The sequence below is a fragment of the Heptranchias perlo genome, chromosome 39 (assembly GCF_035084215.1).
Source record: "Heptranchias perlo isolate sHepPer1 chromosome 39, sHepPer1.hap1, whole genome shotgun sequence".
In the NCBI taxonomy this organism is placed as follows: domain Eukaryota; kingdom Metazoa; phylum Chordata; class Chondrichthyes; order Hexanchiformes; family Hexanchidae; genus Heptranchias; species Heptranchias perlo.
The window spans coordinates 6,082,548-6,095,544 of record NC_090363.1 but is presented as its reverse complement, the minus strand read 5'-3'; the positions used below and the strand labels follow the sequence as shown (position 1 = coordinate 6,095,544).

Sequence of the window (12,997 nt, the reverse complement as noted above, 5' to 3'; positions counted from 1 at the left end):
GGCTTACTACAAATCTTACAAGCAGTATTAAGTTCTTCTATTAACACAGAACAACTTGCATTTATACAGCGCCTTTAAAACGTTCCAAGGCGCTTCACAGGAGCGTAACCAAACAAAATTTGACAGCCACAAAAGGAGATATTAGGTCAGATGACCAAAAGCTTGATCAAAGATATAGCGTCTTAAAGGAGGGGAGAGAGGTAGAGGGGGAAATTCCAGAGCCTAGGCAGCTGAAGGTACGGCCGCCAATAGCGAAACGATGAAAATCAGGGATGCGCGAGAACAGCAGAATTGTAGAAGGCACTGAATCGGACAGCTTTAGTTGCAAGAATGTAGATGATGGAGAAGACAGTGACAAAAAAAAAAGCTTCAAATAAAATGGGAGAGAAATGCTCAAGTGAAAACAGAAAAAGGCTGGTAATGCCCAGGCCGGCCAACAAAGAGAAAGAAACGTCAATGCTTCTGGTGTGACGCTGACATCAGAACTGGGAGGGAGTCGCACGAGGCAATTACTTTCAGTTCAGGCAGACTGAAAACAGGGAAGAGTCAGAACTGGCCTCGCTGAAAGACATGCAAAGCAACAACTGTGGAGATATTGCTGGCCAGGCCACTCTGCTCATGGGGAGGAGAAAAATGTGTACAGCATGTGCCAAAACAAAAAACATTAAAAAGGAAAAGCGAGGGAAATGAGTGAGCGAGAAGGGGGGGGGGGTGGGAAGGAAGGAAAAGGGGAGAGAGAGAAGGGAGCAAGAAGGGGAGGGAGAGAAAGAAGAAAATATAAAATTAAAATATTTATTTAAAACTTTTTAATGTTTAGTCATCTGCCAATTCAAAATTACCCAGCCTGCGATGTGCTTTCCCAGGGGTTGGTGGCTTTGGACACGCTCGTAGGGCAATCTTAAGTTTCAGCCCCCACTGCCTTCAAAAGGAGCCTTTCTAAGGCACTCGGTGTGCATCACATGGCTGCCTCGCAGTGAGGAGCAAATTCATTCAATCCCTTACAAGAGGTTACAGCTTCAAAAAGACCCCCTCTTAACAAAAAATTCCATGAACAGTGCCACAATGCACGTTCTAGGATCCCTTGGGGGTAAGGCGACCTATGGCTCCCTCAAACATTAATTCTCAGTGACGTCCCTGAGCCCTGTTTTGAGTTTTCTAGATACTTGACACTGTTTCTCTCACCTCATCATCTCTCTTTAACCATGATATCCTGGACTATGGGCCTTGGCCCCTCACCTCAGTATCTCAAAAACAAGACAAAACTGGCTTTACCATGTCAACTTTAAACGCAAGGCACTCCTTTTGTAAGCTGAATTAAGTCAGTCATCTGCCTTAACCTATTCCTAACCCTACAAACCTGATGCATGCTGGGGGAAGCAGCCTGCCTGTAGATGCCGTACGGCCCTTGAGAAACCTGATGCTCGTGAGGTGAGCAAATGCCTGTTCTTCGACCCTAAAAAGACACAGTTACTGAGTTTAAAACTTGAGTAGGATTTTTACCCCTGTAGTCGGCATTTGGGGGGGGGGGGGCAGGGAGAGGAAAGGTGACGAGGTAGGTAGATTTAAAGGCAGACCATGCATAGCTAAAATCCTTTGTACGATAACCAGAAATGATTAGTGAAAATCAAAACAAGTGGTAAATTAAACTCTGACAGCATAATTTTTCTTGGATTTTTGCAGTCTGCAAGATTAGTGTTGATAAAACTTTCCATTTCAGACACATGCCATAATCGAACAGTCCCAAGTCAGATCGGACTAAAGCTCCCTCTACACTGTACCTTCAGGCATACCCAGGCCAGATTTAGTATTGCAGAACCCTGTATTTTAAGGAATCTGAGAACATACTACACAGTCAATTACATGTCTGCATCAATTAACCTGCAAGAATAATTACAATAAGATGGACTGGATCTTTTTTTGGTGCCAATTTTCTAACTTGTACAAGGGTGCAGTTAGTTACACAGCTACCAGTTGTCCTTTAGCACCTTGCCAAGTGGTTACTCTGCACTGGTGAGCCTGGACAGCAAGCATCAGCAGGCTACTTGACCACGGAGAGCAACTCAGTCAAGCATTCCACTGACATCTATAAATGCCCTTTCCAGCGAAAGGCATTGGAAAGCAACTGGATTTATCTTTCCCTCTGCTGCATTGAGCATTCTAATCGCTGCTCTGGATGTGATTAGCTAACTCAGTGCAGACCAGGAATCAAACATGGAAACCGCACTATATGCTGCATTTAGCCCACTAAGTCATCAGGGGGAATTAATACATTTTAAACAGACAGACAATCAGCTCAGAGCAGTGGAATGTGTACAGTGTCTAAGTTGGACAGCCTATTAAACTAATGGTTGATGCAACATGGAGGCCCTTAAATAATCTCATTTAGGAACACAGGTACAGTGAGTAGGCCATTCAGCCTCTCGAGCATGTTCCACCATTCAATTAGATCATGGTTTATCTGTACCGTAACTCTCTACCTGCCTCTGTTCCATAACCCTTAATACCCTTGCCTAACAAAAATCTATCAATCTCAGTTTTGAAATTTTTCAAAAGCCTCAACAGCTTTTTGGGGAACAGAGTTCCTTTTATGTGAAGAAGTGCCTCCTGACATCACCCCTGATCGGCCTAGCTGATTTTAAGGTTACGACCCCTTGTTCTGGACTCTCCCACCAAAGAAAATAGTTTCTGCCTATCTACCCTATCAAATCCTTTAATCATCTTAAGCATCTCAATTAAATCACCCCTTAATCATCCCTATTTAATAAATAACCTGTCACCTAGCAGATACCAGGTCACCTGAAGTGACACCTGTTCATTCATCACATCCTGCCTAGAAAACTGGGCTCAGGCAGGGAGATAACACACAGCTACCTGCACGATGGCTCACTCAATGGTAAAGCAGAGAAGTGCCACTCTGATTAAAAAAAAAATTCAGTGCAGAAACTCTTATTTCAAAAAAATTAGGTGAATTTTGCACTCCCCCTACCCTGCCCAACAATGCACCTCAGCCCCAAACTCAAACAGGCATCCGCTACTACTGTACGAGTTCAACCACGAGCCACTAACCAGTGGCAGCTTCATCCTTGAACCCATATTCTATGGGAAAATAGATTTGACTATCAAAACCCATGTCACAAACTACCTGTACATCTTGGTAAATACCTGGTGGCAAAATTCTAACATTACCGATTCCAGTGTGGCAAAATATCAAAGAAAAACACTGCTTCAATCTATCATTGGTGAAATCAAAGTTTATCCCAACAGGGCTTCAACTATGACGCAGTCCCAATCATCAGATTAGTTCCAAACAAACAGTCTATAGGAGAACAAGATCAGATGAAGCCTTTGGTCCTATTTACTGAGATTATGCATCTTGGAAAAACCCACACAACATTTTGCCAAACAATGACCAATAAAAAAGTGGTGAATTACATGGATTCTCTTAGTCATGTACCTGGTAATCCGGAGCAGGACCCCAGCTGGCAGAAACTCTGGGCGGTTGGGCTCCAGGTGGCCCCAGTTCTGTCTGGGCAGGGGCTGGACCTTCACCCCTAGCCGCTTTGACAGAAGAGTGCTCCTCCGAGGGGGTCTCCTTCCTGTTCTCGGAGTTGCGCGACTCTTGCCGTTCAGGCCTAGTCAACTGGCCGTCCCTGTACAAAAGAAGGTGGTCATCATTTCGAGCCGTACACACTGCAATTTTGTAAACGTTTGCATCACAGCAACTATATACCACAAAGCATTTATAAGCAGACGACCATAATACCAGAATAGTCACACTCAACGGCGGAGCAGAACACCAAAACAAAAAAAATTAATGCCATTTCCTCCAATGCTATTTTTGTTTAAAAAAGAACATTTATATATTTGGGGTCGATTAATATTTCTCTCACACTGACCAGTTATCAGATTTCCCCTTTTCGGCATCATCATCATCTTCGTCATCACTGAACTTTAGCTTTTCAGTGTAGTCTATTTCCTCGTGTGCTCCTGCAGAAGTGAAGATGCACATTAACAAACATTCAGTGCAGAAATTCTTAATTTTTTTTTTTTTTTTTAAGGTGAATTATGCACTCCCTCTTTCCCATAAAGAAAAAAACTTTTCTATGATTCTATGGAACAAGCAGAGAACAGAGAAGATTTCATCAAGGTATTTAAAATCATGAAGGGGCTAGACTGAACAGAGAGAAACTGTTCCCATTGGCAGAAGCGTCAAGAATCAGAGGACATAGATTTAAGGTGATTAGCAAAAGAACCAAAAAAGGTGACATGAGGAAAAACTTTTTTTTAAAAAACACAGCAAGTGGTTAGGATCTGGAATGTACTGCCGGTGGTGGGGGGGTAGAGGCACATTCAATCATGGCTTTCATAAGGGAACTGGACAAGTACATGAAGGAAAAAATTTGCAGGGCTACAGGGATAGGGCGGGGGAGCGGGACTAGCTGGATTGCTCTTGCACGGAGCCGGCGTGGACTCGACGGGCCGAATGGCCTCCTTCGGTGTTGTAACTGTTCTATAATTCTATGGAACAAGCAAAGTTGCCACTGCCAGCCCCGATTCCCAGTTTCACAATTGTTTATTCCTGGCACACTGTTCAATAAGTAAACAATTTAAAGAGTTAAATCGAGTCTACAGCACGGCACAGGCCATTCGGCCCAACTGATCTATGTCGGCGTTTATGCTCCACACGAGCCTGCGCCCACTTCTCTTCATCTAACCCTATCAGCATACCCTTCTATTCCTTTCTCCCTCATATGCTAATCTAGCTTCCCCTTAAATGCATCTATGCTTTTTGTCTCAACTACTCCTTGTGGTAGCACGTTCCAAATTCTTATCACTGTCTGGGTAAAGAAGTTTCTCCTCAATTCCCTATTGGATTTATTATCAGTTATTTTATATTTATGACACCTAATTTTGGACTCCCCATAAGTGGAAAAAATTTCTCCATGTCCACCCTATCAAACCCTTTCATTATTTTTAAAGACATCTATCAGGTCACCCCTCAGCCTTCCCTTTTCTAAAGAAAAGCCAGTTCAGGCCACCCTGATAAGTGTATCCTCTCAGTTCTAGTATCATCCTTGTGAATCTTTTTTGCACCTTCTCCAATGCTCTATTATCCTTTTTATAATATGGAGACCAGAACTGTGCACAGTATTCTAAATGTGGTCTAACCAAGATTCTATTCATGTTGAATATAACTTCTCTGCTTTTCAATTCTATCCCTCTAGAAATGAGCCCCAATGCTTGGTTTGCTATCTTTATGGCCTTAACCTGTGTAGTTACTTTTAGTGATCTGTACCCCTAGATCCCTTTGCTCCTCTACCCCATTTACACTCTTATTATTCAAACAGTATGTGGCCTCCATATTCTTCCTATCAAAATGCACCATCTCACACTTATCTATATTGAAATAGGTAAGTGTTTCATGTAGTCTTGTATCTTGTTGCATTCTTCCTTTGTATTAACTCCACTCCCCAATTTGTAGTCCGCAAATTTTGAAATTGCACTTCCGACTCCAGAGTCCAAATCGTTCATGTAAATGGTAAACAGCAGTGGTCCCAGCACCGATCCCTGTGGAACACCACTGCCCACGTTTTGCCAATTTGAGTAGCTACCCTTCATCCCTACTCTGTTTTGTAGCCAGCTTGCTATCCATTCTGCAACCTGTCCCAGGCCTTTTGAAAATCCAAATACATTACGTCTACTGCATTACCATTGTCTACTCTGTTACTTCTTCAAAGAATTCAGTAAGTTTGATCAAGCATGGCCTCCCTTTTGAACTCTATGCTGGCTATTATATTTTCGGTTTCTAGCTGTTTTTCTATAATAGCTTTGAGTAAAGATTCCATTATCTTTCCTACCACTGACATTATGTTCACTGGTCTACACACACACACCACCACCGTACGTTTATATATTTTTTGATGATCTCTTCTAATATCAGGCCCATCTTGTTAGTCTCCCTGGTAAATACCAGAGAACAGCTTTTCCACAAATTCCTTCCACTTTTCCCATGGGAGAATGAGCTTCTCTGGTCAGTAAGAGTTAGCAACATTGTAATCATAGCAGGAAGATTTTCTCCAGTCCCTATGTTTACAATTTCACTACAAAAATCATTGGAAAAGGTCTTCTTGAGTCATGTACAAACCGCAGCCAGCTCTGGGCAAGTCCTGCAGGCACTGACTGAGTACACTGAATAGGTGGAATACAGCTTTCAATGAGACAGTCCACAACATGACAATTAACCCTTCCAGCACCACAGATAAATTTACTCATACCGCTGCTGTCAGGCTTTGGGGGGAGAATTGACTCTACTGTGGCACAGCCTGTTTTGTGTTTGATGCATAAAACAAGTGAGCCACTAATCTGGTCTCTGTCACCAAGTCAAATTTGAAAACATACCAGCCATTAAAAAGATAATTTTCAAGCAATAAAAGACTAAAGCAGTTCCCATCTCTAAAATCAATGGTGGGATGCAGAAGGAAGAAAAAAGAAAAAAAATAAATTAAGTAGCTGTTAAGATTAGAAAAGATAGATTATATTAGTTAAGGCAGAAAAAAAGTTTAAAAATTAACAGGACAATGAACGGGAAGGAAGGAAAGAAAAAAAAAGGGATGAAAGAGCCTGCAAAATGAATGGTTAAAATGTTTGATTTTTTAATTAAAATTGTATGTGAAGGACTTTAGCAGTTTATGGTTGATACTGTAATGACAGTACTCCCAGCAGTTTACAATAAAGCTATGCAAATGTCAGTTTCAGCGTCATAGTCCATGATCTTAAAACTTGGTACAGCGAGACTGAAATTTCTACAGATCTGCTGGCAGCCCAGAATTAAAATGATGGTAGCAGCGTTAGATTTCTCCCAGTCCTTGGAGATTTACCTGCCCATCCATCATCAGTCTCGTTTTCAAGCTCATCAAACTCTTTCAAGTCGTCCTGTTTGAGGATGGAGGGTCTTTTCACTGCATCAGGCATCCTTGTTGGATGTTGAGGCAGTCGAGGTCCTGGAACACGAGGAAACCTACGTAGGAATGCAGACGATGTGTCCATTATTTTATACACAGATAAACATATAAAGACAGACCACCACCAGAGAAATACTAACTCTGTTCAAATTTGCAAATACCCACAGCAGATGCATTTCAGGGTCCTCCCTATACAAGTATTTTGGTTTCCAGTTTCTCCCCTCATTTTAATTGCTGCGTGATGCAAAGATACAGTTCACATGCTGCCAATTATCCAATAACTCACCCAAGTGATAATCGGGGATAATACAGGAAAATCTGAGATAGAAGGTAGGCTATTCTGTTGTAAGCATATCAGAACAAAGCCCTGTCCTAGCCCCCACATCCACATTTGCCTGTACAGAGGCACTAGGTAGCAAATCAGGAATGGGCCTCCAAGATGATCCCTTCCCCATTCAAGGGTATTTCTGCCCACTGTAGCAACACCAGTCAGCCTAGCTGAAAGCAGCCAGCAGCAGATGCAGGAAACTGAACATGGGACCTTTGTAGTCTGTATGGTTCAGTATCACACTAGGTGGTGTGACTGTCTACTGCTCCATTTTCTATTTAATGGTTTCTTTACACACGACAGCCTGATTTAAATTCTCTAACGGAAGACTAAGCCATGCCAGCATGGAACCAAGAATTTATCCACAGCAGCATGTGCGTTCCTTGGTCAAATGAAATCCACCACAGCACGGAAAAATAGGTTTTTTGTGGGGAGAGGAGAGAAAGAAGTGGGGGGGGGGGGTAATTTTAACCCAACTAGCTGGGCGGGAAATCCACGGGATGGGGTTTTTCACCGTTTAGTATTACTCTCAACTGTCTTCAATGGTGAGCAAAATCAGGTGCAGCCTGTTGGTTTCCGGACAGGCAGGTTAAGTTAAAATCCACCCCCCCCAAGAGTGTCAGGATGTCTACCCCTTTAAAAGATCACAGAATTAGATTACATCATCATCTTTTGTTTTGCCATGTCATTTGCATGCTCTCTTGCCCCAATCGCGAGTATCTACTTTTCTACTGTCCTCACCAGCAACAAATGCTGTCCAGAGCTGGGTCAGTTTATGACTCAAACCATATCAGACGGTGTAATTTAAAAATAAAACTACAAATTCAATGTTACAGGTTACAAAAACAATATGTGGTAATTAAAAAGCTGTGAAAGGACAGTCAGTCAACAAAGAACTTGCATTTATAAAGCACCTTTCAGGACATACCAAAGGGCCAATTAAGTACTTTTTGAAGTCTAGCCACTATTGTGATGAGAGAAACATGGCACAGCAAGGTCCCACAAACAACAGTGAGATAAATGACCAGATAATCTGCTCTTCGAATTGTGACATGGGGTCTTTTACATCCAAGCGAGGGAGGAGAGCGCGCACCTTGGTTTAACGTCTTGTACGAAAGATGGCATCTCAGACAGTGCAGCACTCCTTCAGTATCAACCTAGATTATGTGCTCAAGTGTCTGGACTGGGGCCTGAACTTATAACTTTCTGACTCCGATGCGAGAGTGCTACCACTGAGACTAGGCTGACACCAGTACACAAACACCAAGCTGCAAAGTTTAAATTTCTATGAGTGGCTATTTTAACCTTCTGTGTCTGCAACTACAATCAGCCCTTTAAATGGGAGAAAACTTACTTGCTGGCATCGGGTGGTGGGTATCTGTATGGTCCCTGTGGTCCGTACGGTGTAGGAAACGGTAAACCACAATATGGGGGATACATCTGAAAATAGTAAAAGTAAAACAGACAGACAAGGATCAAGAGGTTTGTAGTTAAGTTTTGTTTTTTTTAAAAAACTTTCTGGCCAGATAAAAGGCAACCATTATTCTCTCAGTACTTCAAAAGCAAAATAACTTGTTTTTGTATAGTCTCATGTCTCAGACATCTCAACATCACTGCATCTGATGCATTTTATTTACTAGGGGAATTCGATCACTTCAAGTAAACCAATCCCTAAAGCTGCAGCTGGAATTGCCAGACACAATTCACTCTACCAGACAAAAAGGCCTTAGTATTAAATAGGGGATATATTATGAAAATCTGTGGGATATGTTTACACCCCACAAGTGAGGTTGGATCGCTAGCTCACGAGCGACAGGCAAGTGTTTATAATCTATAAGCCCACTTATAGATTATAATTTGAAGTGCAGTTACTGGTATACAAGGAATCAACAGCCCTTTTGCGCACAAGGGGAATGATGTACTAGTTATTTGGTTTTTGATGCCGTTGACTGAGGTAAGAATGTGTTCCCGACTTCAGAACGTCCTGCTCTTCCTTAAAGCAATGCCACGATCTTTACTGTTCACCTGAACCGCCATAGGACAGCACTTTTTACAAAGCAGCACTCTCGTGGTATTGTACTGATGGGTCTTTGTGCCCAATCCCCAGAGTGGGGCTTGAGCAGACAACATTCTGACCTAGAGGCCCGTACACTACCAACTGATTCAAGCTAATGCGCAAGGCAGTTCAAAGCTACGGGGGCGGACACCTGGGACCGCACTAATTCTCACTTTACTTTGTTTTATGTTTTGATCAGTCATAGATGAAAAGGTACATCAGGTGCTTAAAACACTCACAAGTAGCCCAATCATTCCTTTTGTGTGGAACAGTTAGAACTGATCTCCAGCTGTTCTGACATTTTTGTGGTCCAGTCTCAAACTGAACAAAGAACAGCCAATATACAATATATTCTTAGGCAGAGAGAAAACTAATGTAATCCCTGTGGTATTTTCAAAGGGAAGCAGTTTAAAAACTACAGCAGGTTGCAACTACACCCTCTCCTATTCAAAGCTGTGGAATTTCTTACCTCCCTCAGTCTTTTCTCCCAACAATCTACAGGTTCTTAAATTCAAGCTTGGCACACCGAATCATAACTTGATTTACCTCGTCTTTTTTCTATTCTTTTCAAGCTGGGTGGGTCTTTACCCTTCACCCTTCACCTCAGTGTTTCAATTAAAAAGATAAAGGTTTACAAGCAAATTTATCAGCAGAAAGGCTAACTTCAGAACTTAATCCATCAGAACGTAAACCCATGAGCCTACCCCAAGCTGTACTTCCTTGCGTGCTTTCATGGCAACCCTTCCAATGGGATCTCTGTTTATAACCATTACTTCATCACTAAACTCACCCTTCTTTGCTACTGTTCAACCATGATCATGTACAGCACTGTGACTTTGGACCTTCACCTTGAATAATAAAACTGACCGACACCCCGTCAAAGTCAAAAGCTAAAAGCCCTGAGCTGAACGCGTTAAGGAGCTCCAGTAAACAGTGCGGAGTTGAAGGGCAATTGTTATATTCGGCAAGTTTTGCATTTCATGCGAAAAAGTTGAGACGTTTCAACAGTGATGTTATTTACTAGGGGGAAATGTGATCACTTCAAGTAAACCAATCCCTAAAGCTGCAGCTGGAATTGCCAGACACAATTCACTCTACCAGACACAAAGGCTTAGTATTAAATAGGGGATATATTATGAAAAGCTGTGGGATAGGTTTACAACCCCACAAGTGAGGTTGGATCGCTAACTCACGAGCGACAGAAGAGTGTTTGAGTTCAGCCCATTTAGATTATAATTCCTATCCCAATTGTCTCTTGTAATGTATCTGCCTTACAATACGCATTAAAACAGTTTTAATAAAGAATGAGATAAAACCTTGCAAAGTACTAAAAAATCACATTCCTTTGTGATTTTGTTCTAATTAGAAGTTAAGCTGTTATGTTTTTACCCCCTCCCTCACCCCCCCAAATTCATCCTCTCCCCCAGGCACTGATTGTGATGGGGTGAAATTCCACCCATGCCAATTAACCTCCAGTACTTCACTCAAGTAGCCGTTCTTCACATGTAAAACTGGACAGCGAGTATTAGTGGGATATTCACCAGACATCAACGTTCTTTCCAGGAGTCACTGGGTGGCAATCAGCAGGAGGAACTCTGATTCTCCCACCCCTGTGCAGAGGCCAACTGTAGCACCTATACTGGTAGTCCAGCTGAGATCAGCTAACTCAACAGAGCCTGTGATAGAACCAGAGATCATCCTGACTGTTTGACTCAGTACCATACTAGGCAGTTCATTTATCCACAAAATTAAACTGGTCACCCGGGTTGAGGATATTTATAGTCTGAACGTGCAACTGATCAAAGGAAAATAAGCTCCATTAGTTGAAATGCGATGCAATATTACAAATTATTTTTCATACGCAATGGAGGTAATAGCATATTATAGAAACTACTAGCAACTGACATCTGCATGTTTCCCTACTGTTCTCTCCACCCTCCAAGATCTCGGTTACTTACAAAAGCCGGCATCATCCCCCTATATGGTGGAGGGTATGGCTGGGGAACTGCCTGCTGCGGCACACCGACACCTGGTCTAGGTGGTTGTTCGGCCATCCTCGTGGTCACCTTCTGGTCGGCTGAGGATGCTATAGAGCTTGCTGCTTCTTCTAGGCTTGGCTCTTTGGCTTCCCCCTCGATCAAAGAGCCACCCGGAGCACCCAAGTTCCGCCCACCACCCTCCCTCCAGCTGGTTACATCTGTGGGGAAGGAGAGGGGCAAAAGCAGAAATGTTAACAAACATTACATCTTACAGCATTTAGGCAAGACAGAAGGCTTCAAGAGCTCGATCTAAAGTGATCAATCCAATCTGCATACTCTACACAGTCCTCTCTTAAAAATGTGTATTGAGGCTCAATTTTTGTGCCAACAGTCCTTCCCTACTCTCTCGGTGGCACCGATGGCAGCCGTCCATTACCTTACTAAAGTAATCATTCTTTACGGGAGCCCATCAGCAAGAGATCTGGCTGTGGAGAACATCACAGCCAAGTCCCACCTGATCATGGGTGGTAACCCTGGATGATTTTTTTTCACCTCTCCAGCCTCGGGGTGGATCCAAATGAGAGTCTAGGCATGTAACCTGATCTTTAGCCACATGGGAGGTATCCAGAACATGACTGCTGTCCCTTCTCTCCTCTGGTGTGCCTTGTGAAGCACCTTGCTTCAGCGCAGTGCCTTTCCTGGGTGGTTTGGCTAAGGAACAACAACTCGGTGCAGAAGAGTTCTGCCACTCAATGAAACTCTTGCTGCCTCATTGCTTTAGAAACTTCCATGCAGTTTGTACCAATATATTTATTTTTAGTAAGACATTAAAGGAAACCAACATCAAGAAGGGAAAGTAGTCTGAAATTTGAACTTATTTATACTGATCTAACATTCCCCCCTCCCACCCCCAACTGCTATACATATAATTAGCATACTACATCTGTTACTCATCTTGACTAAACATAAACAGTCATTTCAGGACTCTCTAATAACGCGTTACTCTAAAGATCAGAGTTGTTGCGTCATGATACACTTCTGAAAGAAATCCACGTTAGTCAAACCGACGAGCACCCACCGAAGCCGGAGGCTACATGGCCACCTGATCAGTTTTTAAAAGAAATATAAGCGTAAGCTAGCTATGACATGACAACATTTTCTCTGTGTGGTCAAATGCGAGTAGAGTTTAAAAGAAGTGTTTGAAATATACAGATCAGTCAGCACCTGTAAAGAGAAAAAGATACATTAACATCTATACCTTACCTCAGTTCAGATGAAGCGTCAACACCAAAACGTTAGCCTGCCTTTCAGATGCTGACTGACATGCTGTCTATTTCCAGCTTCTTATTTCAGATTTCCACCATTTAAAGCTTTTTATTTTCTCTCTATTGCTGGTAGAGTTGCAATTAAACAATGCTATCTTATTAAAGGAAAAGCTAGCTCTTACAGCACACCAGTGCATAGGCACTAGGTAAAAATCCTGGAATCATCTACCCAACACCAGTGTGGGAACTGCAGCAGTTGAAGAAGGGCCACTATTGCCTTCTCAGGGCAACTGGGGATGGGCAATAAATGCAGCCTTGCCAGCGTCTCACACATCCCAAGAACAGATAAAAAAATTGATCTTCTAGGGCACTTATGTGATGAGTGTGGCAAAGATCTTAGTTGCCAC

At 42.6% G+C, this 12,997-nt stretch overlaps 1 protein-coding gene across 7 annotated transcripts in view; it reads right to left on the bottom strand.

Moving 5' to 3' along the window:
• The window catches only part of LOC137305164 (protein PRRC2A-like), a 102,299-nt gene that overhangs the window by 50,825 nt on the left and 38,477 nt on the right, over positions 1-12,997 (bottom strand). For all 7 annotated transcript variants that reach the window (XM_067973971.1, XM_067973975.1, XM_067973974.1 and 4 more), the window contains exons 7-11: positions 11,305-11,543; positions 8,645-8,730; positions 6,879-7,018; positions 3,897-3,987; positions 3,455-3,650 (exon numbers count right to left, since the gene is read on the bottom strand). In XM_067973971.1, the coding sequence (XP_067830072.1) occupies positions 3,455-3,650; positions 3,897-3,987; positions 6,879-7,018; positions 8,645-8,730; positions 11,305-11,543 (752 nt within the window). The remainder of the gene's footprint in view (positions 1-3,454; positions 3,651-3,896; positions 3,988-6,878; positions 7,019-8,644; positions 8,731-11,304; positions 11,544-12,997) is intronic.